The sequence below is a fragment of the Sturnus vulgaris genome, chromosome 7 (genome assembly GCF_052056855.1).
Source record: "Sturnus vulgaris isolate bStuVul1 chromosome 7, bStuVul1.hap1, whole genome shotgun sequence".
Taxonomy (NCBI): Eukaryota; Metazoa; Chordata; class Aves; order Passeriformes; family Sturnidae; genus Sturnus; species Sturnus vulgaris.
In genome coordinates this window covers 14,647,923-14,674,026 of record NC_142249.1, presented here as the reverse complement: position 1 = coordinate 14,674,026, position 26,104 = coordinate 14,647,923, and the positions used below count along the sequence as shown (strand labels likewise).

At 37.9% G+C, this 26,104-nt stretch overlaps 1 protein-coding gene across 6 annotated transcripts; it reads left to right on the top strand.

Annotated features, from left to right (window-relative positions):
- Positions 1-24: 24 nt before the first annotated feature.
- Positions 25-25,983, top strand: TRAK2 (trafficking kinesin protein 2). Of its 6 annotated transcripts, none has more exons than XM_088167844.1 (18): positions 25-150; positions 5,887-6,011; positions 6,129-6,190; positions 7,168-7,362; positions 10,658-10,711; positions 11,481-11,551; positions 12,208-12,324; positions 13,486-13,695; positions 15,458-15,536; positions 17,217-17,347; positions 17,560-17,634; positions 18,254-18,391; positions 19,139-19,218; positions 19,972-20,175; positions 20,266-20,564; positions 20,895-21,173; positions 21,390-21,489; positions 22,034-25,983. In XM_088167844.1, exons 3-18 carry the CDS (start codon positions 6,154-6,156, stop codon positions 22,710-22,712), a joined length of 2,748 nt encoding a protein of 915 aa, XP_088023970.1. In that variant the 5' UTR covers positions 25-150; positions 5,887-6,011; positions 6,129-6,153; the 3' UTR covers positions 22,713-25,983. The 6 variants fall into 6 exon arrangements, with proteins under 6 accessions (XP_088023970.1, XP_088023969.1, XP_014734960.2 ...); XM_088167843.1 differs by having other exon boundaries at positions 6,114-6,190; XM_088167846.1 differs by lacking the exon at positions 25-150 and adding an exon at positions 471-675.
- Positions 25,984-26,104: the final 121 nt, after the last annotated feature.

The window sequence follows — 26,104 nt, the reverse complement described above, 5'->3', positions numbered from 1 at the left end:
TGGGGCTCGTCACTAGCGGTGGCCCGCCGGGGGCTGTAGTTCTGGGCGGCAGCCAAGCGGAAGCCATTGGGGCCCTTCCTCAGTCGCCGCTGTGTTGCACGCGGGGCTGGCGGGAAGGAGCGGTACCGGAGGGAGCGCAGCGTGGGGCGGGTAAGCGAGAGCTCGGTGCCGGCCCGGCGCCGCTCTGCAACCTCACGGGCGACGGCACGCTCCGTGCCTCACACCCCTGCAGGGGTTAACCCTCCCTCCTCTCGCCCCGGGGGCCGTTCCCCGCCGGGCCGCGGCACCACCCGGGCTGGGAGGTGCGGCGGGCCGCGCTGGGCGAGCGGCGGCTTCCCTGCGGCTGCTTGGGGTCGGAGCGCGGGGCCCGAGCGTGAGGCGGTGTCCGGGGCTGGCCCCGCGCTCCCGGGCGGACAAGGAGTTCCAGTGCCTGTCCGGGTTGGCAGCTGACAGGACTCTTTTGGCGGTGGTGATGCTCTCATGTAACGTAGCGCTGTGTTGAGCTCCGTCTGTTCGGTGTAAGCGGGGGCGGCGGTGCCCGAAGGCGGTGCCCGGGGTGACCTTCAGCGGCCCGGGGTGCCCGTCACCGAGCGGGCTCCCTGGAGGGTCGTGTCACCGCGAACACGAGGCAGCCCGCCGTGACGTATCAGTTGTTGTTCTTCTTGTTCGTGGAAGGCAAGGAAATTTTGGCTTTTAGCAACTTCTTAATCACATTGTTACATTTTTATCAGCTGATTAAAGTGAAGTACGAGTATCTGTCAGTAAATGTCATTTACTGTCTACCATGCTAGTGGAGAAATATATGTGGAGTGGCATGCTCATATTTTTATCTTTAGTGCAATCTTCAGCTGTTGCAGAGGTGCCTAATTCTTAGTTATGTTTCACGGTTATTGTTGACTGATTATGACAGTCTGATGCAGATATTTGATATACAAATAAATAACTTAAAGCATCATTAGAAAGTGACAGTCGATTTTAGGTTTGTTTTCAGATACTTGTTTTCTTTCAAAATATGTAGTTCTTAGTAAAAATAGACAGAACTGCTTTTAATTACACTTCTGACGCTGAACATAAATTGAAAAAAAGTATTTTCCAATGCATTTTTCAACTCTGTAGTGGCAGTGTGATTTTTAGAGCTGTATCTGTTTATCGAATTTCTGTTATGAGTATCTGAAAATGTAGTTTGAAGAGCATTGGAAAACCACAGACTTTCCTGAGGGTGGTTTGCCTCTAATAGTGGGCTTCCGGAATTAATATTATGCAGTAGAAGTGCTGTCTTTCAGAAATGATAATCATGATTTGTTGATTAGATTTCCAAGAAGACAAATACAGCATTTCACAGAGATGGCTACAAAAAAGAAGACATCCTTTTTTCTGGTTTGATTGCTAGTGATATTGTGGTGACTGAGTCTTATAGAACACTTTGGTTAATTCTGATACAGAATTATAACTTAAAATGCTGAGCACTGGCTGGGGTATAGGTCAAGAAACTGAAACTGCTTTTTTAGGTGATCAGCCGTGCATCCATTGAAAGTGTTAGTGATTTCAGTTAAATGTTATTCAAGTTCCCTTCAAGTATACTTTACAGAAAAGAAGCTTGAGTTTTTAAAAAAACTGATTACAGCCTTTATAATGAAATATTAGTAGAGAACTTAGCAGAATGAGGCATTAGCAAAATGCCTTGAGCATTTATTTTATTTTATACTCTAACAAATAGGCAATTCATGATAGTTCTTGATTCCTTTGAGATCATAGCATTACCAAATATATACTACCTAATTTCTTCTGAAAAAATGAAAATTTGCAAGAAAAGATTCATACAGGTGATATTCATGTTTTGCAATGTTTATACAATATGCAATATTTTGATTGTGCATTTACAGAAAAAAATTAGGAATTAATAAAGCATAGTGTGTGTCTTTAACATAGGTAACACTCATAGTTTCAGGCTAAGGGAGCAATTAGGCATTTGCTGTTTTTTCATTGTATTAAGGGTGATGTAGAAAACCTCCAAATATGTAGGACTTAAATAAATCTTAACTATCAAGCTGCATTCAACAGTATGCATGTATACATGTCCATAAAGCACATATACATGTACTTACAGGTAAATGTTGCCACTTTGGAGAACATGAGCTGTTACAAGTGACAGACGAGACTGAGTGAGCCTGGTTTGGCAGATTTAGATAAAATGGGATGAGGGAATGTTGTGGCTGGCTTCAGATCCCCATGCGATTCATCATCCTCCAGGAGGTGTTCTCCAGCTTCCCCTCTGAAGCCTTCCTCTATCCCAAAAGAAAAACAATCCAGAAGATGGGGAGGGATCTTTTGTTTGTTTTCTTGCCGTTTCTTCTTATACCATTTTTTAATGATTGAAAGTCCATTGCAAGGTTGTTTATGATTATTACTGTTATTTTTAGGATTGTGTTGGCCTACTCTTAAATATTTTTTCCTTACTTGAGAGAAACAAAAGCACTTAGTAGATTTCTGCAGGGATCATATTGGCTGAAAATAACAGGAGCTAGGCACAAAGCAAATGTTAATTGTGATAGGCAAACTTTGTGTTCACATGGATTTTTTTTTTTCAGTTGATAATCCTTTGTCCTTCATCTGCTGCTGGATGGTGTTGAAGAATTTGGCCTCTGTTTCTGAGCACTAGTCCCAGGAATGTTTTGGCAGCAATTCAGTGTGGTCATGTTTGCTATAAGAATAGAACTGTTTAATTAACCTTGAAATTTAGAGTATGTTGATTGCTATTAGCTGGCTTGACAGCATTCCAATTTTAGCAATGGAAAAAGTACTGTGTTAATGACTTGATACAATTTTTTTAATTGCATACTTAGGTGGCAGTAAAATTTGGCATCCGAGAATAATACACTTGTTTACTTGGCTTGGTTTTGGAAAGTGGATGTTGTCTTCTCTCTTAGACAAGTTAAAATATTCTTTGTTGTTAGAATCTTCTTTGTTGTCAAAATTCTGTTTGTGTTACTTGTGGCCTAATCTCTTGCATCCTGGAATTGTACAGAGGAGCAGACCTAGTTTAGTCTTTCCAAGTACTTGTGGGGAGTCAGCTGCTCTCAACAAATGAAAAAACAGCAGGAATACAGTTTATTTATGTTCAAGTTTGGATATTGTCAGTATAGATGCCAATATTTTGCATACTTTTTTTCTTTTTGTGCACAAAGAAATAAAACATGCAGCTGTCTGTGGTTTCCAGTTGTAAAGCAACTCCCTCACCTTTCTTGTAACTCAGATTTGAATTAGAGTTCCCTAGTGTTAGAATGTCTTCAGAATTATATTCTATCTTGAGGTGCCCCAACTCTTTCTGCATTCATCTGAAATTGCTCAAAGTGATACTTACAAAGACAAGAACAATTTTTTAATTCTTTATAACTATTTGATCTTTCTCTAAGACTTTAGTCAGTATTGCTTTTTCAAGTTAATCTTCACTAGGGTCTTGTAACTCGCTAAAGGAAAAATTTGTAAAATCTCTTTATAGCACCTTGGATTCTCTAGGAGAGATACAAAAGTGTGTGGGAATCGTTCCCACTTGTACAAGAAGTGTGCTAGATGTACCCCAGGTTTTAGTTCACTGTTTGGAGCCAAATAATAGCTGAAATGTGAGACACACATTGGGGAGTAAAATCTAGAGAGTACAGAAATACTAAGACTGAGATAGATAGGTATGTATGTACATATGTATGTATATAAAATGTTGTCTGATACTTCCATCTCTCATGAACCTTCCTTGAAGAAAGCCTTCTGAGAGCACCACCACTGCATATGGGTTGTTCTCCATTATTTTAATTTCCCTTGTTTTTTCCATGTTCAATTAACCTATTAGTAAAAGAAGCAAACATCATGGGGAAATTTGCCTGTGAGGGAGTAGAGGTACTAAACTAAAAAGATGTATAATTAATATAGTAAATTGACAGTGGAAATAATCTTTATAAATAAAGATTAAAATCAATACCTGAGAAAGTTTTCTGACTTCTCTTTTGGACATGTCCTTCTGCACAATTTAAAAGCCATATACATTTTATGGGTTTTGTTTAAATGTATTTAATTATAATTGTGACTTGCAGGAGGAATCTGCAGTTAGGAAATAGTTTTATAGCTGCGGTGCGGAAGGATCATGGAATCACTTTCAGGGTGGAACTGCCCAGTGCTTGAATTTCTACACAACTTGCCCCATGGTACAGGAAACTAAAGCTATGAGAAGCGCTGGAAATGCAGGCATTAACTTTTATGGTGTTTGCTTATCTAGTAAACTTCTCAGAGGTTTTACAAATGAGTTTGCCCTTTCAATTCAATAGATTGATGTTGGCCTGGTGCTCTAGAAAACATTTAGCCAAATCACCTTTTTTTTTTCGCTCTTTGACTGAACTGAGATTGACCTGCAACAAATAGTGCTTCTGCTTTGCACTCAGAAGAGAGGTTAAAACCAGTCTTGAGAAGTAGCAGCATTCATTTTTACATTTTTAAAACTCAGAGAAAAAAGATTGAGTTACTATGCTGCTGTACTTTCTCTAGCTGTATAGTGACTCTTCTTACTACAAAATAAAGTTATTTGCATGTGTGGATCTACAGCAGTCTTCTTAAATGTCTTTTGTTATGCTCTATTAAGTTGTTTTAGAGAAGGGGGTAGGTATAGTTCATGCTTTTCAGCAATCCATTTAAAAAACAGCCTCTAGAAAAAAAACATAAAAACTGCTAGAAGCATCTGTACATTCAGATAGAAAATGTTTATGAAATCTCAAGTATTTCTTTTTTATTAAGTGTTTAATATGCATGATAAATAATTACAACTGATAAGCAGAGTACATACATATAGAAATGAATGACAAAACAAGAATATACTGCTCACAAGTATGAGCTGACCTTAATGGAAGAAAGTTCTTTTTTGATCTCCTGCCAAAGTCTACAAGCAGATGAACTGGCAGGCTCTAGGCTTGCTTTAAAAAACTCCTGCACTGTCCATTTTAATCTTGTCAAATGAGAGGTTGCTACAGACAGCAAAACAAACCTTTGATTGTTGTGCTTGATGATTGGAGATCTTGGGGAAACTGTTAAGAGCAAATTTTAAATTCATGAAAGATTTAAAGAGAATTTTATGTTAACTGAATGCCAGAGGAGGGAAAAGGAGACTTGTTTTCAGTTTTATATCTTTCTGTCATCTAGAACTACCATTTTGTATGGAAGGTGATTAATCAGTCTTGAAAAAGGTAAAGTGTATTTTTACTCTATTAAACTCTTCTGATAGCTTATCTGAATTAGTCACAGGAGTTTAATTTTCTGGTTTACATGAGTCCCTGATGAAGAGAAAACACAAATTTTATCATGATCCACAAAGTAAATTTCTGATAGATCCAATTTTTAATTAACAGACTCTTAAAGGAAAAGAGACTCGAGCGAACAGTTGTATAGAACTTAAATTTTTTAACAATAGAAATGTTAAGGGTGATGTTTTTAAAATCCTGCCTTTGGAATCCATCACTTTAAATAAATGTAGTAGTCTGAAGAAAATCTCTGTTTAGTTGGAGCTGCTGTCTGTTAGCATAAAAAGGAAATGCCTCATTTCAGTGAATGACCTGAATACACTATATATTGTATGAAAGAAGATGAATAGTACAGACAAAGAGATATTTGACCAAGTCCATGTTTAAGGTGAGATGTCTGCAGGGAGAAAACATATTTAATGCTGTCTTTTACATGTACTGTGTAAACTGGAAATAGAATGCTTGTTTGCCTTTTTTGGTTTTTTAATAATTAATTAATTATAGTGCAGAAGGGAAATTCAAACTGAAAAAGTCACACCAATTTACTTGTCTCCCTTGAAAGAGTGAAATCTGTTAATCTTTGGCATTCTCTTTGTTTTATTTTTAGGTAATGGGTGAGCTGAGAAGCTGGTGAAGTTTACATGAAATACTTCTACTGATCAGTAGTAGCCCAGATGAAATAGGCATGTCCTAAGATGGCAGTAGATCTGGAGTGTGAACCAGCCTACAGAAGTGAGTTGATGCCAGATTTGTCAGCCTCTGTGGCTTGATGGCTCTCACTTATTCTGTCTCTACACTAAAGCAATAAAGGAATGGTGCACAACTTGATTACAGAATGCTCTTTCCAAGGAAGTGAACTGTGAAGGAAGGACTCATGAGTTTTGATCCCAGGGGCTTGGAGAGCGTCCCTGGTAAGTTGAAGAATTACTATTACGAATCTTGAATATGTCTAATGTGTCATAAAGCACCAACCTGAAGGCAACCTTAACATTTCACATTCTTTGTACTGCTTATGTGATATTGCAGAGGAATGAAAACACTGAGTCCATTTGACTCACACTCAGTCAGTGTGCACTCTAAAATATTGTTTGTAAAATAGTCATTGTCAGTAATCAACATTGGTGTTTTTTCCATTGAAAGATACTGCAGACAGAATTCATCTTGAGTGGAAATCCTGCAAAGATAATAATTGCATGCTGTTGATATTTTACCAATTTAGTATTAATGTGGGGTTTTTTTGCAATAATTGTGGAGAAATTAAGGGACACACATAACATTCCACAACATAGAAAGAGCTAAACTTTGATTGCAGGGGTTTTAGTACCATGATTCTCAGAGTGTGATTCCATAAGGATGATAATGGAATTTTATACTTGTTCCCTGATTTCAAAGCAGTATTAAGTTGATTTTACTTACTTTTAAGATTATTTACATCTATGTTCATTATCAAACCAATGCATAAAACAGAAGAACAAGAAAAATATGACTTTCCTTCAGAAAAGGGAAGTGTAACCTCTGTGAAAAGTCAGTGAGACTTTAGGAAATCAATAGCTAGTAAAATGTAGGTTTGTGTTTTAGCTCAATGAGGAAAAGATAGAAATTGAAACTCATTACATACATTATATTCAGGAAGTCAGAGGGACACAGCACACCATCTTTTCAGGAAATGTTGGGGTCAGCTGGGGGTGAGGAACTTACAAGTATTGCAATATAAATCAAATGTTGATTCAGTAAGTATTCTGGTATTTTGTCTGGTACAGAATAAATATTTCCAAATCTACTGAAGTTTATGAAGTGTTTTATAGTACATAAAATGTATAGTACTGTAACAACACTATTAAATTTTACATATATTTAACAATGCACTATTACTGGCATTTACTCTCAGATGGCTGCTCCAATGAGGACCTTCCTGAGGTGGAGTTGGTGAGCATGCTGGAAGAGCAGTTGCCAGATTACAAGTTACGGGTGGACTCTCTGTACCTGTATGAAAATCCAGACTGGATTCAGCCCACGGCTTGCCATGGCCGGCTGCCCGAGATCGCTTCTCCAGCTCATGAGGAGGGCTCCTTCCGTTACACGAGTGAGTTGGTATTTATTTCCCCAAATATTGAAGATAAAAATCTAGATGCAAAGATACAAGAGGTGTGAGTGTGCAGCAGCTCTGTTTTCAAGAATGTTAACGGTGCTGTGGTTGATTTGGTGATGTTCCCCTGATGTTTTGTGAAGTGCTGTCAGTGGTTTCTTCTGGAGATAGAAAACGAATGAATGGCAGATAGATGGGTACTAGATCAATATTGATCACTGTCTTCTAGTTCTGAAAATACTAAGTAACTTATTCCTAAGCCTATCGAATGATAAAGAAGAAAATGGATTGCTGCAGTCACATGAAGAAACCTTTAATAGGTTGAAAAGGAAATGTATAGAAAGTTGCTAAAAGAACTGAAAACTTACTTGTCTGTAGTTTCTAAGTGTTTTCATGTGAGGAGAATGCATTATAATCTCCTCAGAGAAATTGGGAAGTCCCGTTTCCTTCATATATTGAACTATTGGAACAAACCACACAGAAGAGTGAACTTGTTATTTATATACAATCTGTAATGATTACCTCTTCCTTGTACATGCCACCTCTAAAAAGGTTTTTTTTGTCATTGTTCTTTGTAGTTTAAATTTCCTGAGGGTGCATAGCACGGGAGTAAGAAAGACATGCAAGAATGCAGTACTCAGCAATTTAGAGTGATTTGTTATGAGTTGAACTTGCAGGCTTTGAACTCTTTTTAACTGTGGAAAGTAATTGGAAAGCCACTTAATGTTTATTGCTCAGTCTGTTTCTGGTAATAATATTGCAAGCATAAATTATTATATAGTCCAGTGGATGCTTTTGTAGTTCGCTGGAAACAGTTGTGTAGTTGGTAGGGTGTGTACTTGCCTCCAAGTGTTATTTATAAAGAAATGGGATCAGAGTCTATCTGTGCTGGATGGAGCTTGACGTGAAACCTGGCTCTGCCAAAGCTTTCTGCTCAGCACCTCACCTGTGTGACAGAACACAGGGCTCCGAAGGACCTTCAGTCACTGTAATCTTGCATTTTCAGCCTGCAGGGAGAGGGAGGGGTTTTATCAACAAAGTTTTCATGAAGCCTGTTGTGTATTATTTGGCTGTCAAGGTACTGCAGAAAGGGCTCTCTTCCTGTTTCCCCCGGAGGGAAGTTCTTTTTAAGTAGAGAAGATGGCCTGTGAAAACAGTAAACTGCTTGTAGGAGTTTTTTACGCAGTTTTTTAAGCTATAAATGTTTTCTTATAACAATGAATGAAATTGAATTAGAAGATAACTGTTAAGCATAACATATAAAACTAATTCTTGTATAATTTAAGAAGTCTTTCGTAAGTGCTAAGTCATAAAAACTCAAGATGAATATGGTTTCTATTTCTCCTAGAAATTGTCCAGACGCTGGTTACACTTGAAATCATACTAGCTTTTTTGAGACTAGTAACCTACAGGGACATACTGGGAAGGTCTCAGACAAATACAGATATAAATAAAATTCTAGATATAATTATTGTTGAATAACCTGTTAGGTGAAATTTTAATCTTTCTTTGCTGCCTGGAATTGGGAATAAATGTGACATGAAGCATGACATGGGATTTTAGCTGTGTATTTTCCTCTCCCTGTATATGTATGGAAACATTTTTATAACTTTTTCCAAGAGAGAATGCTAAATATATGGTTTGAGTGAATTTGTAGTTGAGAAAAAAGCCCCAAAACAACACAGCAGTTATTGCACCTGAGCTCCTCCTCTTTTTATGGCTGCTGCTGCCTATAAGAAGGTCTGTCCCATAACCAGTTGGGTTCACACTGGCAGTGTTTTCAGTGAGGTGGAAGAATATTTTCTGCTTCAACTGTGCTAGCATAAGAAATCCTGAATTACAAAAGATCTCTCTTTGAAACGACTTTGTATGTGCGAATAAAGGATCATGGCACAACATAACAAGAATTTTAACCAAAATGAAGAGTTGCTTGCAACTTTCATTTGGCAAGGTGAGTATTGCACATGCATGTGATCTCAAGAGAGAATTCTAATAAACCGTGTATAGTTTTGATCCTGTACTAAGAGAAAATACTGAAATTTATCTAGAGCTAAGTTTCAAGGCTGTTGGTTCTGTGATTTCAGATATTGGAGTAAAGATATTTGCTCTAGATTTTAGGAACTTACCTACCTGAGTAACCTTGTATGGAATTAGTGTAAATTTTTATCAAAGGGACTGGACAGAAACTTGTAACTTGAAATCTCCTGCGCAGAACAGTTACCACAGGAGAGCTGGCTATAATATTCTGCCTGTAATGGCTGTAACTTACTTATGTATGTGCAGTGAATTTTCCAAATACTGATAAGCTAGTTGAGTTTGGAGTTCCCTTTCAGCAGCCAGTATCAGTAACCAAGTAGTACAGTAAAATTGTCCTCCAAATGTATTTTATGCTACTGATAAATACGTAATTTAAATTTAATGGAGAGTTTATGTTTTTTCCCTGCTTAGAAATACAATTAATAAGTGACAGTGCTCTAAGTTCAAAGCTCCTGCATGCTTAAACAGCATGTGTTGGGTTTTTATTTCTACTGATCTACTTGATGAAAAGCATTTGATTTCTTACTTTGATATATTTTTCTTTTAAGCTTTTAGAGAAACAGTGTTACTAAAATGCAACTTGGTTTTGATCTTAGCATAGCTGTAGTGTTATGCTTTAAAAGGTTAATTGTGGGCAATATGTATGTAAAGGGTACAGACAGCTTATAAAACATGTAAATAAAGTTAGTGTGCACTTTAGCTTGCCACTTTGCTATCTCATATCTAAGTCTGCAGTCTTCAACAAAACAAAAGAACTGATAATCAATATACTCTGTATTCAGAGTAAGAACAAGATTTAAACAAGGTAGAAGAGTGAAGGAAGTCTTGAGATCGAATCCATAGCAATCTCATTTTCCAGTTCAGTGATGATGGAATTAATTTTGTAATACGTTGACTTTTAAACCTTCAGCTGAAGCAGATACTTCTGTAATTTTTAAATTTATATTGCTGCCTTCTTCACTTTAATGATCCTGACTTCATAAAGCAAAAATAGCAAATTGCTGTTGAGTTTAGCACAAACATTCATCACCTGATAGAGAGATGTATAATTCTGCTTCGGAAGGAAGTTATATTTTAATGATTCCCTAAAAGGCCTAAGAAAGCATTAATAGTAAAAAAACTATGTTTGCACATGCATTTATTATTTTACTGTGGTAGATGCATGACAGAAAATCATCTATTTCCTTACATTTTAATTCTTTCTCCTCTTTGTTCTCTTTTTCCCTTCCATATCTTTCATTATCTGTCACTCTAGCTCTTATTGAACTTCCTTCCTCCTCCTTGGATGGATCTCACAAATTTGCACAAGGTAATTAAGATGCCTTTGTTACTACCATCTTTTTATCAGGACATGAGCAGACCAATGCTTTGCAGTTTTAGCACTGTGTTTTGGTCAGAGGTATCACAAATTCTTCCTGCTTTGCTTATTCCTCACTCAGTCCTGTTTTTCCAATTCTACTGTTTCTCAGTTTTTTAATAGTTCAATAAACTTCAACCATTGGAGTCACTTGATTACTAAGATAGCATTTACTGCAACATCTAAACTGCAAACATACATTATCTCATTTCTTCTTAATTGTTTCCAAGATTATCAAGCCCTTAATAAATGTCTTTTCATGACTAGTCTCAGGGATCTCCATACTTCCTGCATACTTCCTGTCACACAGCCTAGTGGGGATTTTGCTTCATGGTTAAAGTATGTGTTCAACTGTATTTGGACATGTTCCAATGTACTCTTTCTCCTCTCCCCAGCAGGCTGGAGGATTCAATTGCTTAGCTATATTCAAAAAGTTGCTCTTAAGAAATTTTTCTCCTTTTTCTAAATTTGAAGGATATGTGAGCACCTCAAGTCTTAGTTAACATTGCTGAAAGATGTAAATGTTCAATACCTCGTTTATCAGTCTCCCAAATGAGTGTGTCACATTTCTGAAGCTGAAGATGCATTTTCACAGCCTCTGCTAGCTTCATCAACCAAGTACTGTATTTGTATATGAACAACATCCTCTGAATTCATCTCTCACTTCCCACAATCTTCTTGTCTTTCCTTCAATAAAGTAAGCACGTTTGTCTCTCTTCAGTTCTTGGCACAGATAATGTGGAGCAGAAAGACTACGGTGAAGCTGACATGGTGAAACGTCTGTTAGCTGAGGTATGCTTGTCTGTGTCACGCTGTGTTAATGCAGTTGAGGGAATGTATTTGAGGGAGGGTTTTATTCAGCTGTTGACCAGTTTGATTCAGCGATCTTCAAGAGCTGCTTATCAAACACATGGGTCATGAGAAGCTGCCCATTTGCTTACAGCACCTCGGAAACAAAATTTAACAAAATTATGGGCACCCATGAAGCCAGTGAGTATAAGAAACAGCTTTCTTCTAATTTCCTGTTGCTCCTCTGCTTCTACCCTTTCACCACTGTTTAAGCTGAGCAGTCTGTTCTAATGGAAGTATCACTGGGAAGGCCACAGGCCTATGTAAATATGATTTTTGTATGTGTGTGTGATTCAACAGACCCCACATAATCTTTGTATTCAGCACAAAACCCAAAACTGTCCCCAGGTTTGGTGCTTTCCCCTCCTGTTACTTCAAATGGCTGTGGAAGAGAATATGCTGTATCAAAAAACACAGTTATGGATGTATTCTGGATCAAAGTGATGAAACATTAACAATTAATAACAGTGTTGATCCATTTGAGAGTGAAGTGGGACCTCAGAGTGGTCATGCATTGAGTATCTAGGAGAATCTAAAACTACTCTGCATTTAAACCTTACATGATCAAAAGGAAACGTTTTTTCTCATTTTGTGAGCAGAAAGATCGGGACCTGGAGCTGGCAGCACGAATTGGACAGGCCCTCCTTAAGCGAAATCATCTGTTGATGGAACAGAATGAAGCACTGGAAGAACAGTTAGGACAAACTCTAGACAGAGTAAGTGGTCGCTTTTCTTTCTTTTTTTCCCTTTATTTAGGTTTTTTCTGATTTTTTTCTCTCTTTTTTTTTCCATATATGATGATGGTAAGAGAATTAATAGAAATACGTAATTTCTTAGTGAAAAGGGTGATCAGACGACAGAATTGTGCTTAGATGTCATTCTCCTAATCATTGTTCAATCACTTTTCTGCTATCCAGGAATTGTATATGAAGACAACATATTGTAATTACTGAGAAATTATGAGAATGTTAGATATCATTAAGTTCATATCAGACCATCAATCTGATTTCCCACCGTTAAACTAAAAATGGACTCATATAAGTCAAAATAAGAGGTTGATATCTGACATGAGCTGCTACATAACAATTTCACAGGTGAGGAAACAGACAGAAAATTAGCTGGTTAATGGGGTGCTTACACTAAGAGTAAACAAATGAATAAATAAAATGTAATGAAAAGTGAATTCTAATCAAGATCTTCACTCCATCTCTTCCTGTAAGCACAAATTCTTGATCTAACCTTTTCTTTCTTTTTCTTTCTTACAAAAAGAATTAAATAGTTAACAACTAACCCTGTGGTCGACAGATATAGTGTAAGCTACAGTGAAATGGATTCAGCTCCTTGTATAAAACAGTATGCTGGTAACAAGGATGTACTCATAATCAGCTGTAGGACAGCATAAGCTTAGCTATTCATATAAAAACGTAGATAGGCAAAATGGATTTTATCTTAATGAGATCTGTCTCTACTTTTGTTCTTAAATGTCCTACGACAAATTTAATGTGCAGGCTGGAGCGTACACTCTGTACATATAAATAGTTGTCTCTCAATCATTTACTTCAGGAACTCAACAACTCACAGTAATGATCATAATCAAAATGATAGCTAGCATGTTAAAATGAAATAATGTATCAAGGTAGCTGGAAAATGATTTTGCAGTAAACTATTAAAAAATAGGCTTTGTTGTTAATTTTTGTGGTGTCTTTAATTTTCGGTCTCCCTTGCAGTGCTAAAATTATGATTTTACAACCTTCCTGTGAAATAAATGGAGGTGTGAGCTATTCAGGAGCAGTGATGTTCTAGAGGCTGCATAAATAATACAGTATGATATTGTATATGTGAAGTGTATTTCACATGGTGATCTTCACTTGTCCTAGGTTAACCAGCTGCAGCATGAGCTGTCAAAGAAGGATGACCTGCTGCGTATTGTTTCCATCGCTTCTGAGGAGAGCGAGACTGATTCCAGCTGTTCCACCCCACTGCGTTTCAACGAGTCTTTCACTGTCTGCCATGACCCACTGCAGCTGGATGTCCTGCAGGATAAACTCCGAGAGCTGGAGGAGGAGAACCTGGCTCTGCGGTCCAAGGTATGTGTGCTGTATGTGCTGGGTGTGAAACGAATCAGAGTGTTCAAAATCCAGCATCACGGCTTCTCTTGAAACACTGTTTTGTGTCACTGTGTGCAAATCACTCCTGAGCACTTTCCCTCCATGCCCACATCCTCCTGTTTCCTTCATTCCTCGTTGTCTCCAGAGTTCTCTAGCAGTCTGTTCTCAGTGCAGTTGTGATACATGAAAAAGCATGGGAGCATACGTAAGCACCCAGCAAAAGTACTCGGGCACATCAGGACGTCAAGCTCAAGCAGGTTGTTTTGTTATAAATCTGACTGCAATGAGCAGGAGTATTTGGGGAATTCCATTCTGTTGCCATTGTTTTTGTCAGAAGATATTTAAGGGTTAATAAACTTCCACTTAAATTATTTTAAGCACACTTACTTGTGACTATGTGATTAGTTTCTCTATTTTAACTGGTCTCTCGTGTGTGTAAAACTTGAATACAGACACTAGATGTGTCATTAGAAGGATAGTAACTAAATTAGTAACTAAATAGCCACAAAAAATGGCTATAAAATGGAACCAACAGCAAAGGTTCCAAGAACTGGAATCTACAGATGCAGTGTCTTTTGTTTTTGTAGTTAAGAACAGAACTTGTAAAATAGGACATTGTTTAAAGCTGGGTTCTTTTTGTTGCCTTTAAGAAAGGGGATGTTGTTTGTAAGAAAGGTGAGGGTTGTAGTTTGTGTGTGTGGTGTTTTGATTTTTTTTATATGAGCCTTTCCCAATATAAGCTTTTTATACCAGTACTAGACTAGATTCCTTTAATGTCAACAAAATACACTTCTGCCCATATCTTGTCTCCAGAGTACTCAGCCTGAGATGCACATTCTTCCTAAAACTCCCTAAGACTAACGGATATGTTAGTAGTGCTGTAAGATAAGAAAGAGGTCAGATTACCTTTATTTTGCTCCTAAGCCTATGTATGATTGCACAAGTTTACAGACCAGACAGGACTTAATCATTCTGTGATATAACATAACCTTCAGTGACTTAGTCTCCATTACAATGAGCCTCTATTTGCTTTTTTATTTCTTTACATATTACAGCACTGTGTAAAAAAGTGTATTTGCCTGCACTTGTGTAAATGTACTGTTTGCTGGGATAGTCTTTAAAACCATTTGCTGAGTTTTTCACTGTGAGTCCCTTACTGGCGAACAGTCCTGAGTATAGAAGACTTGTCTATGCTAAATTTAGTATTACCATTCTCACAATCAAAAGAGAGGTGTGAATTTAGAATGTTTCATATTGTTTAGATATGTTGTGATACTCTGTCTCTGGCCCAGAAAATTTAGTCTAAATAGACAAGCTGGGAATATGGAGAAAAGCTGTTCTACCAAGAGCTTTTCAGTGCCATAAGAGAGTTGGCTAACATCAGTCAGTTTTCAAGACTTTTTATAAACTTAAGTTTTTTGAAGCAAAATAAATTGCTTATTTCTGATTTCTGTCTTGGTTCACTTTTCCTACCAAGTTACATCTTTTTGCAATAATTTTTTATTAGAGCCAAGAGACCAGGCTGTGTTCATGTGTGTCTGTCTGTCGTTCACTCAAACCACCTGTAAAATTCTGGGAAACAAGTTATGGTGGAAAACACAGTTGCATAGAATTTTTTAAAGAGAGAGGGGAGACTCTTCAGTTGCAAGAATTCTAGAAGTAAAATTTATAAAATTTTTAGAAGTAAAAATTTATAACATTATAGTTAAACTGAAATTGTTACTGATAAATTTTCTCAAAGGCTTGCCATCTGAAATCAGAAACCATCACGTACGAAGAGAAGGAACAGCAGCTGGTCAATGACTGTGTCAAAGAACTCCGTGAGTATCCAGGCTGTATTTTGCAGTGGCAGGATAGTTAACCTTCTTAGTTAACCTTGAATCCAAAAATGAGCTTCAGTAATTTATGCCAATCATTGAAGTCTTACCCTTTGCCCAAGTGCAAGGTTGTTTCTGTATTTCGTCAAGTTTCACTCTGGTGTTCAAATTCAGGTCTGTGTGTCATTTTTAGAAGGGGAAAATGAGCACAAAAGGTAATGTCCATAAACTTCCTAAATCGAAGCCTACAGACACTAGAAAATCAACAAAGTACTCTTCTTGTATATTCAGCACACTTGACACTAAAATGGGTCAGTGTATAGGCTCTTAAAACTATGAACACATTAGTTTTAAAATATATTTTATGAACCAAAGCATTTAAATTAGCAAGTGACTTTATTTGTCTAGAGCAGTTGTTTGTATTTGCTTTGGGGACTGCTTATTTGCAAAGAAGCTATTCTTATAAATGCATTCTAAGTATTCTGAAACAATAAAGAACAATACCTTTTTTTATTTGTAGGTGTTCTACTTCTTTTGTGAATAATAACCTTAAATTATATTTAAGATTTTTTTTTCTATAACCACCATAAAGAAATCTGGGTTGCTGCTTTATTTTTCTTGTTACAGATGGCCTTTAAATACTATGAATTGATACTTAGTTGGTTAATTTACTCTGATCCTGCTGAGAAAATATGCATCTTTTGCAAATACGAGTTAGTTCAAATATGCTCTTCTATTTTCCTTCTGTGAGAATGTCTGTGAGTTCACTTTTTTATTCAATTCTATAGCGTAAGTAGGCATGCTAGGTAGTTTAGGTTGTTTAGACTCACAGAAAGAATCTTCTCCTAAAGCTGTGTTGCCTACAGCTTTAAAATTTGCATTTTCAGGAAAAAGTTTAAATGCCCACAGACCCATAAGCAGGGCCTTGTTCTGCAGTAAATGTGTGAGGTACAACAAGCACTAAAGTTGTAATGTGACCTTTATGCAAGATTGGTCAGACTTTCTTATGACTTTGCAATGCTTTCAGGGCAAGTGTACGAACAAGGCTAACTGCATGAAAATATTTCAGCTCTTGGAGTTGCTTTGTCATCTCACTTTGTGAAGTGCTTGCTAGAAGAAAAACGAAGAAAAATCAGGGAATTGTATTCAGTGGATCTTTGGGGAATTTGGGGAATATATAGTGACTAGGATCAAGAGTGTATGTTACAGTTGACAAGGTTTGACAAAATGCCTTTGCTTACACTGGTAGTTAATAACAAGATTAAGTCACACCCAGACTTTTCCAGTATATTCCAAGTCTGGCCTTAGTCATGATGTGTTATGTCATTTGAAATTGTTTTATTGTGGTCATTTCACATACTGGCCATGTGTATTTCAGATGCTGCATGCTTAGCTCTTAATATGTTACACATTAAGAAACATAATGCATTTATGCATTTGAAATTAACTCTTTATCCTCCTCCTCCCCACTGTTAGTCTTTTCCTTATGGATGTTCTAAGGCACCTACTTTTATGTATTATGAATTGATTTCCTAAGAGTATTGGTGGTTTTGCAGTTTGTTGTTGACTTTGATTCATCCTTTCTAGGATTTACCCTTTTCTGGGTTTTGTTTTGTTTTTGTTTTGGGCTTTGGTTTTTTTGGTGGGAGAGGGTCTCAACTAAGTTCCTTTTGTGTTTTGTAGGGCAAACAAATGCTCAGATTTCCAGGATAACAGAGGAGTTGTCAGAGAAGAGTGAGGAGGTGATTCGCTACCAGGAAGAGATCTCATCCCTTTTGTCCCAGATTGTTGATCTTCAGCATAAACTCAAAGAAGTAAGGGAATGCTGATAAAGTGTCCATGTGCACGCAGGTGGCGTGCAGCATGTGCATGCCAGTGCTTACAGCAGGCAAAAATTGACTTGGGAAGCCAACCCTTGGCAAGGGTTGCACTTCAAGAGAATGGCTGTTCCAGGAAAGTGTGGCAGAGGATCAGTCTCTTGGGGAAATCAGCTGAGAAAATGATGAGCATCTTTTTATGCTTTCAGAATGTGATTGAGAAGGAGGAGCTGAAACTTCACTTACAAGCCTCCAAAGATGCTCAGAGACAGCTGACAGCAGAGGTACTTAAGACTTCTATAACATACATTTAGATAAATGTTTGGGATAGAATACAGAAGAAAGAAAACAGAGAGAGAGAGGAAACTACTGTTTTTTACTTACGTAGAATTTTAGTCTTTCATTGTGTTGAGTCATATGATTGGAGGAAAAGAACAATTATTTTACTTGAGCCTACACAAATATTTTTGTAGTTCACAGGAGTATAAAAGGCAAGAAGTGTGTTTCAAATAGGGAGGTCTTACTATTCTTAGTTATGAGAAAAAGAGTGCTTTAGTGTGAATATTGTTGATTATATCAACAGTACTGTGACTCATTAGATTTTAAGTCAACTCTCTTTTTTTGGTTCTTTTGCATCATTAATTAGTGTATTTTCATTTTTTTCAATGTATTTTCCTTTGAATTTCATTATACTTTCTCCTCTTTTGAATCTTTGTGCTTTGTCACTTAAACCACTATGGATGCTGGGCTGACAGTTGTCCATTCCAGTTGTGGGCACGTGCCCTGCAGCCGGAAGAATCTTGCAGTGTTGAATCAGCCGTTCTAAGCTAGTGTAGGAGTTCATTCAGTTTCATTGTGTCTTCTCTCTGAAGAGATCATGTGATGGCCTCTCTTCTCTTCCAGCTCCATGAGTTGCAGGATCGGAATGTAGAGTGTCTGGGCATGTTGCACGAGTCCCAGGAAGAAGTGAAGTTGCTGCGCAGCAGAGCCAGCTCCGCCGCTTGTCTCTGCCACCCGCAGTCCCATGGAGCATTTCCTGTGGTAACCAGCACCTCTAGCATGGCACACACCAGCTAGCACACACAGCTGTGGCAGTGAGCAGCTCTAGGAGCACAACAGCCTTTGCTGGAGCTGCAGCCAGAACTACTTTGTAGTAGGCAAAGGAGCTGATCTGTTGGTTTTTCAATTCCTCAATGTGTTGTATGCTTGTGAGAAATTTAGGAAAGTAGTTAGTGAACTTAACTGTTCACTTGACATATTGTGACACTGCAATTGTTTTTCCATTTTATACCATTTCTGTTTAATAAGGGAATTGGCATGTTCTATAGCTTATGTTCAGTTGTGCTAGTGTCTTGTTTGATGTGGGTATGAATTTTATAACTTAACAGTGTTTCTTTAAGAAACACAGCATCTCACTCAAAATATCTGGGGATTCTTCAGGTTTTGGCTGGTTGCTCTGTGTGTACAGAATTACTCGTGTACACTTGTAAGAAGTGCTCTTAAAATTGTAGCTTGACTAAAAAAACCAACATACAGAGTACATAAAGAAACACAAAGACAAAGCAGATGTTGCTAACGAAAGCCGAACCCATCCTGGGTCGTTATGGTGGAAAATTGTCCCACATGCCCTTCCTTCAGAGGCAGAAGAGTTTGTTCAAAGCATACTGATACTGGGCAAACAAACTCAGATTGTTAAAAGTAATTTTTACAAATATTTTCTGCTGAAATTGTCAGAAGGAAGACTTGACTCTTAATTCATCAACTCTTATGGTTTCCATTTTTCTCTAGGATTCTCTTGCAGCAGAAATTGAAGGGACAATGCGGAAGGAATTAAGTCAGGGTGATGAATCTGTTCTCTCCAAGCAAAAGTACGTTTTTGGATGTCTATGTGCTATTTTGATATTTATCCATAGACTTGTATTAATTAAGGTGAAACTGATTTCTGCGACTCCATAAATGCATATATATGCATATATATTTATGCATATATATTAATACGCATAAATGCATATAAATTCCCTCTATAATGTTTTCATTGTTAATAGATAAGGGTTTGTAGTATTTGGTAATCTTTTCAATTTTGAAACCTGCTATTCTTATTTGATTCTGTGAAGAATCTGGGAATTGCTAGAAGGATGTTATTTCATTCTTTAATTTGTGAGATTTTTTTATCCAAATTCTCTGATGCACAGGAGTAGATTTTATCCCTTTTAATGCTTATAGAAAAATTGCTGGACAAATGACATTATAGCTGAAAGATACATAACAGTTTTCAAAACCCTGGAGACCTGTTCCTGGATCTCATAATTCTGGCCGAGAAGTAATAAACTAAATATGTGTTTCTGAAAGCATATACAAATGGAAAGAACAAAATATTTACTTCTGAATAGTCTAAAGCAGTTATCAGTAGAGGTTCAGCTCTTTCAGGTAAAGAAGTGGTAGTTCTGACACTTAATAGAGTAGATCTCCTGGAGACATGAGTTTTTTAGGCAGTCTTTTTTTTTTAACATCTTTTTAGTGAGGTCTCTGCAGACTTTACAAAGTTTGTTTTTCAGAGATTTTTCTTTACTGTATCTTTTTTGCTTCTGAAAACCACGTTTGTTTGCTTGTCTTTTCCGTAGGGATCAACAGAAACGAGTGTTTGACACTGTCAAGGTTGCTAATATCATCCGTGGCCGCTCCTGTTCTTTTCCTGCCCCGTTGCCAATCCCTGGATCAAATCGCTCGAGTGCTGTTATGACAGCAAAGCCCTTCCAGTCTGGCGTGCACCACTTGGAGAGCCATGCACGGATGGCCTCGGGGAGCAGCTCTGAGAAGAATGTGAGGTAGGAAGCACAGCCTTTTAACTTCTTCTGAAAAGAACTGGTTCAAAACTAAACCCAGACTGGACTATTATTATTTGGTGTTTTTCACAGAGACGCTCACAGTCCTGGCCAGCCGGGTGCCCCTGGAGACAATGACCTGGTCACAGCTCTGCACAGGCTCTCCCTGCGTCGTCAGAACTACCTGAGTGAGAAGCAGTTCTTCGAGGAGGAGTGGGACCGAAAAATGCATTTGCTGGCTGAGCAAAAAGAAGAGGCTAGTGGCTGCAGTACACCAACAGAAAGCTCTTTTTCCCCAAGTACAAACTCAGAATTCACAGATCTCTCTGCCAGCTCTAGTAATCTCCGTGTTCTCCTACCAGAGAAGTTGCAGATTGTCAAACCCATTGAAGGTAAGGGGATGATCCTCCTTCTCTCATTAGCAGAAAAGGATTTTATGTTTGGCAGCTAAATCATCGTGTGTATATCTAGGTATGATGTGCAGTAACAGGAAGCAGTAGTATTTGGTAGGCTCCATGCTAGCGAGCTCATCAGCATCGCTTTCTATGTGGCTTTCCTAGAGGGTGCTAAGTGTTAGGCTGCTGCTTGGCATTGCCACCCAGTGGATGTGTGGATCACAGTGGGGGCACCAGCCAGATGCACTTGTTTTCATAATGCATTCTTGTAACTCGATACAGCAGTAGGTAATGGCTCTCTGAATCTCTTCTCTTTTGTCACACCAGGATCTCAGACCCTTTTTCATTGGCAGCAGCTTGCTCGACCCAACCTAGGCACCATTCTTGACCCAAGACCAGGTGTTGTTACTAAAGGCTTTACCCCTTTGTCTGATGATACTGTGCACCACATCTCTGACCTGGAGGAAGATGACGAGGAAGAGGGTGAAGGAGGTATAACATTTCAAGCACAACAGTCCTTCCCAGAGGAAAAGAAATGTGCATTGGCAAAGCCAGTGGCAGGGATTTTCCTGCCACCTATTACTTCAGCAACAGTACCACTCACTGGTAAGAAGCATAGTTAGTGTTTCTTCCTGATTCTATTTAGCAGTGTCCTTTTCTCTGTGGAAAGTATTTGACTGTGTGGTGATGCTGTCTTTATTCTTTACTTCAAAAAAAAGGACTCAAAAATTAGCAGTGATAATAACATTGTCTTAAACTTTTGATTCATTCTTGTATGTCTCTATTTTTACCCTCAATGAATGTAAGTTCTTCACATTGCAGCCTCAAATCCAGGGAAGTGTCTATCTTCCACAAATTCCACATTTACCTTCACTACCTGTAGGATCCTTCACCCATCTGATGTCACTCAAGTTACTCCCAGGTATGAGGACTGCTAACATTCTGAATGTTGCTGCATAGGACTAAACAGTTACTTTCTGGTTTTTGATACATGGACCAGTTTAAAAAATACTAAGGCAGTTAGGCAACATGTAGGATCTTGCTGATAAAAAGAGTTGAAATTACAAAGGGAAACTTGCAATTCTCTAGAGTGAGAGTTAAAGGTAAAGAGGTAAAGTTAACTTGAAGTAAATTTTAACTCTTGAGTAGCAGCTGCCTTGTATCATATAGCTATTGTGAAAAAAAAAGATTCCAAGATAATTCATTTTCTGATTCTATTATATTTTTTTAAATTAACTGGACAACTATATTTATATTCTATTTAATAGAGTACAGGTGATCACAGAAGGTAAATTCATGGGTACTCTGCAGAACAATAATTCTGAGTACTGAAGCTGTCACAGCTAATAGCAATAGCAATAGTTAAGGTTTTCTTGAGTCTTCTGTATACTAAAAGGCAAATGAAGAGTGGGTATAAAAATGTCTAACATGTGTATATTCTCCGTTTAATTTTTATTATCTTTCAGCTCCATGGGTACTCCATTTTCACTGGGGAATACTGGCAGCAGTACTGGAAACTCAGTAGTGAGCACTCCAGCCATTCCTTACAGACTCAGTATTGGAGAATTTCTCACCAACAGAAGAGACTCAACTACTACTTTCAGCAGCACAAGTAGCCTGGCTAAACTTTTGCAAGAACGAGGCATCTCTGCCAAGGTTTATGACAGCCCCATGTTAGAAAAACTGCCTTTGCTACAACCCCCTCGAACTCTTCCCATTCCTTCTACTCCACCAAATTCTCCTTCGCGTTCACCTTGTCCTTCCCCTCCGCTCTTTGAGCCTCGAGTGCATCACTCAGAGAATTTCCTGGCTTCTCGACCAGCAGAAACATTCTTGCAGGAAATGTATGGCCTAAAGCCCTCCCGTAATGTCCCGGATGTAGGCCAACAGAAGATGAACCTCGTGGACAGACTGAAGAGGCTGGGCATTGCCAGGGTGATCAAGCCCCCTGAAACACAGGACCATGGCAAGAGTCAGGGGCCAGAGGTTGGCTTGCAGAGGCAGGACTCAGCTGGGTTTTTAAATGCAGGTAGCAACCTAATGGCAGGACTGAGAAGAAACCAGAGCCTACCAGCCATGATTGGAGCACTGGGAGCTCATGTTTGCACACAGTCGTCAAAAATGAATATACTAAAGGAAGACTAACTGAAAGGTGTTTGATTTAGAGCACAGTAAATAAAATGTGAGGGATAAACATCCAGTACAGGCATTGTTAGGTGTGTTACAGAAGAGTTGGAGAAGGCATGTGCATGTTAAAATGTGGGAGAGACAAGCGTTGGGACCAAGGAGCAAAGGAACATTGCTTGGGTTTGAGGAAGAAGGTTTTTGTGGGAGATAGAAAAGTAAAACCAAAGCTTTATTTCAAGACCCCCTTCAGCACCTTGTCTTAACTTAGTCAAAAGTGAAGACTATTGTAGACATTTTCAGTGTTTTAACCCTTTAACCTGTATGTGTAGGGATTTTATTTTTTCCACCATACACCCATAGTATTTACTAGTTGTTTGCAGTCAGGCTACATCATTTAAATATAATATTAAAAAAGCAATCAGTCTGACCAGCATTACCAGCCCAAGTTCCTCTCTGTAACATACAAATATGAAAACTTGGATTTTTTTTTTCTTTTATTTTATATTTCAGAAACTTTGCTCTTTTGAACTCCTCCTTACTTTGAGAAGCAGGAGAGAATATTTAGCTCTGTGTAAGAAAGTAATATTTCCAATTACAAACACAGGATTTATATTTTGAAAGAGTGCAATTGTGTTAATGAGGTATTAACAGCAGTTAATTTCTCTCCAGAGATTGTGAACAAAGCACACAGAGAAATGTGCAATTAATAAGAATTAAGAAGCAGGAAAGTGTGTATTAGGGTGAAAACGTCAAGCTGAGAAATCTTTCCAAAGTGTAGCGTGCATCTATTTAAATGAGGATAGTTTTGTGCACACACACACACACACAAATATCTCAGGCACATTTCAGCATTGCAGAAGGAAATAAACCCTAGGTGCTTGATTCAGGGTTTCTTTTTAAAGACTTAAGTATAGAGCATTTACTTCAAGGAAAATGTTGGGAGTTCAGAAAATTGCCTCGTCTTGCCAAGTTACACATTCTGTATATTTGAGAGTTCTCCAGTAAACTTTATGCCTTTCATACATTTATTTCTCATTTTATGCAGAATTTTGTTTAAAATATTTCATTAAGAGCAAAATTTGCCAGTGTCTATACAGAAACAGGAAGAAAACAGCTGGTGTTGTTTGTAGCATTTTAATTAATATTGAAATCCAGCGATCAGTGAGGGAATGTGGTTCTTAATACAGCTGAGGCAGAGTTTCCAACTCAAAAAATAATTTTATTTTAGAAATCTGTTTTCTGAGTGTTAATCATCGATATATTACTGCCCATGCTGCTTTTTTGATTTCTTCCTGTCCAAGGTTCTAATCATAAGTGAACAATCTTCAACAGATGTTTTGTGTAACTTAAGAAAATGTTGTCTTTGCTAGCGACTTGAATAGAAATAGTTTCATAGTCTTTATGTAAATTTTCAGCGTACCTATCAACATTTTAAAATTTTTTGTTTCCATACAATTAGATTAAGCGGTTAAGTTTACCTTGCCTGTGACCATGTAAGTGGGGCATAGCTGGCAGCTGTCTGGGGGTGTGGTGTGAAGCCTCAGTGCAATTACACTGATTTGCATTTGCCCTAAGGCACATCCTCCATAACCAGCACCCTCATTGCTGCAGGGGTGAGTGGAGTAGGGCAGGAAAAGAAAGCTTCTTAACCTTGTTAATAGGAAATTTGTAACGTTGCCTTTCTGATTTTACAGTTCTACAAATCTTCTGATGACTCTGATATTTTTGTTTTGTAAAAGGAAAAGGAGTAACCACTTCAAACTTGCACAGGGATTCTTAGCAGAAGTTTGTCTGTCAGCAGCGCACAGAAATATTCCGGAACTCCTGGAGTTGCCTTTTGCTCTCTAAGCAAAACCTTATACTTACAAAAGGTGAATTTTATTTAAAAGACTATATACGGGTTAATTTTTTTTTAATGAAAAATATTTAATTTTTTCATGTAAGTATTTATGTTTGTATGTACTTAGCTGTGCATGGTATCTTGCCTAACTACATAAGGTAAGAGTGAAAGGAGGGAGTGCAGTGTTGGTCTCCAGTGGCCTGAGATGGGTATGTCTGCTGTGTATCTGTAGTTTCCAGGCAAACAAGTTAGCAAAAGCTTAGACAGTTTGGTAGCAGCAGAGAAGTGTGTAGCATGTCAAAAGTCCGTCCATTTTATGTGTTTATTGTAGGAATACCTGAGTTACAGATAAATTTTTGAAGGTATTACACTGCGTTTCTAACTGGCTTCATAAGATAACTCCAGCCATTGGATCAGCAGAGTAGCAAATCAGCTAAGGCAGAATTCCTATGGCAGACCATGGTTCAGGTAAAACTAATCTACAAGCATATAAATTAATGCATGTTTCTCTTGGGGACGCCTCCCTATTCCATAGCCCAGCAATATAAACTGGCTCAGTTCAAACAATGCTGTGGATGTTGAGGTTGGTTTGTTCTGTAGCTGAGGTGTATCATCAAATACTTTACATAAGGCAAAAAGAAAATGGAAGAACCGCTATACCATGGTAATTGTGTGTGTTTACCCAGTTGGTTGCTGCTGTGGTGCAGTATTGTTCCAATTCTGTGATGCATTTATGCCTTTGAATGGTTATGCACAGTTTGGATCTATGTGCCTGGCTTGCAGTAATAGGGAAAATTGATACTTCTTGCAAGTTTACCTTTTTGTGCCGAAACTTAGAAGACAAACCTTATTAAAACAACATGTGTTTCTTAGAATATTTTAGAAGTTACCATGATTCTAGGAATGATTTGGCTTTTGTTGTCTCCCATAAGAGGTGAGAGGTGACAAAACAGCATGGCTGACATCCTGCACCAGATCTTTGTTTGAGTAGGGGTAGACCTAGGATGAATGGAGAATTACATTTTTGCAAGGTTCTGTTATCTTGCAGGTTTGAATCAAACACGGATGCTAGAAGGGACTTAACCATGCTTGTGCAAATTACAAGAGACAAAAGGGAATTCTTATATTTACTTTATTCCAGTTGTCTTAAAGCACAAACTTAAAGCTTTCTAGTTTCACTGTTAGTTTTTTATAAACTCAGTGATACCTGCATGCTCAAAATACCTGTGATCAAAGTAAAACATCTACTGCAGTCAAACAGTAACAGAGAGGGAAGGAGAATAATTGCATTTGGGCTTCATTTGGCTGTTACATGAGGGGATTACACACAATGTTCGAACAGTCTGGGATTTTCATGGTATTTTTTCCATCTGCTTTTTGCACTTTCTGTTGTTTCATAGTGGAATGTAAATTTGATAATAAACATGTATAACATGCCATTTTTCAGTATATTGTTGATCTTCTGTGGTTTGTTCCAAATGTTCAAATTTTCTTTACTACAGTGTTCTGTAACAAACCTAAAATCAGGCCTTTTTGTGGCTAAAATTTACAGTGATTATTATACTGTGCA

Bases quoted from the DNA above. Each gene is read 5' to 3' on its own strand.
- TRAK2 (XM_088167844.1), top strand. From the start codon at position 6,154: ATGAGTTTTGATCCCAGGGGCTTGGAGAGCGTCCCTG. The intron at 17,635-18,253 runs GTACTTAAGACT...CTTCTCTTCCAG, and splicing joins AGAGACAGCTGACAGCAGAG to CTCCATGAGTTGCAGGATCG. The intron at 19,219-19,971 runs GTACGTTTTTGG...TCTTTTCCGTAG, and splicing joins TCTGTTCTCTCCAAGCAAAA to GGATCAACAGAAACGAGTGT.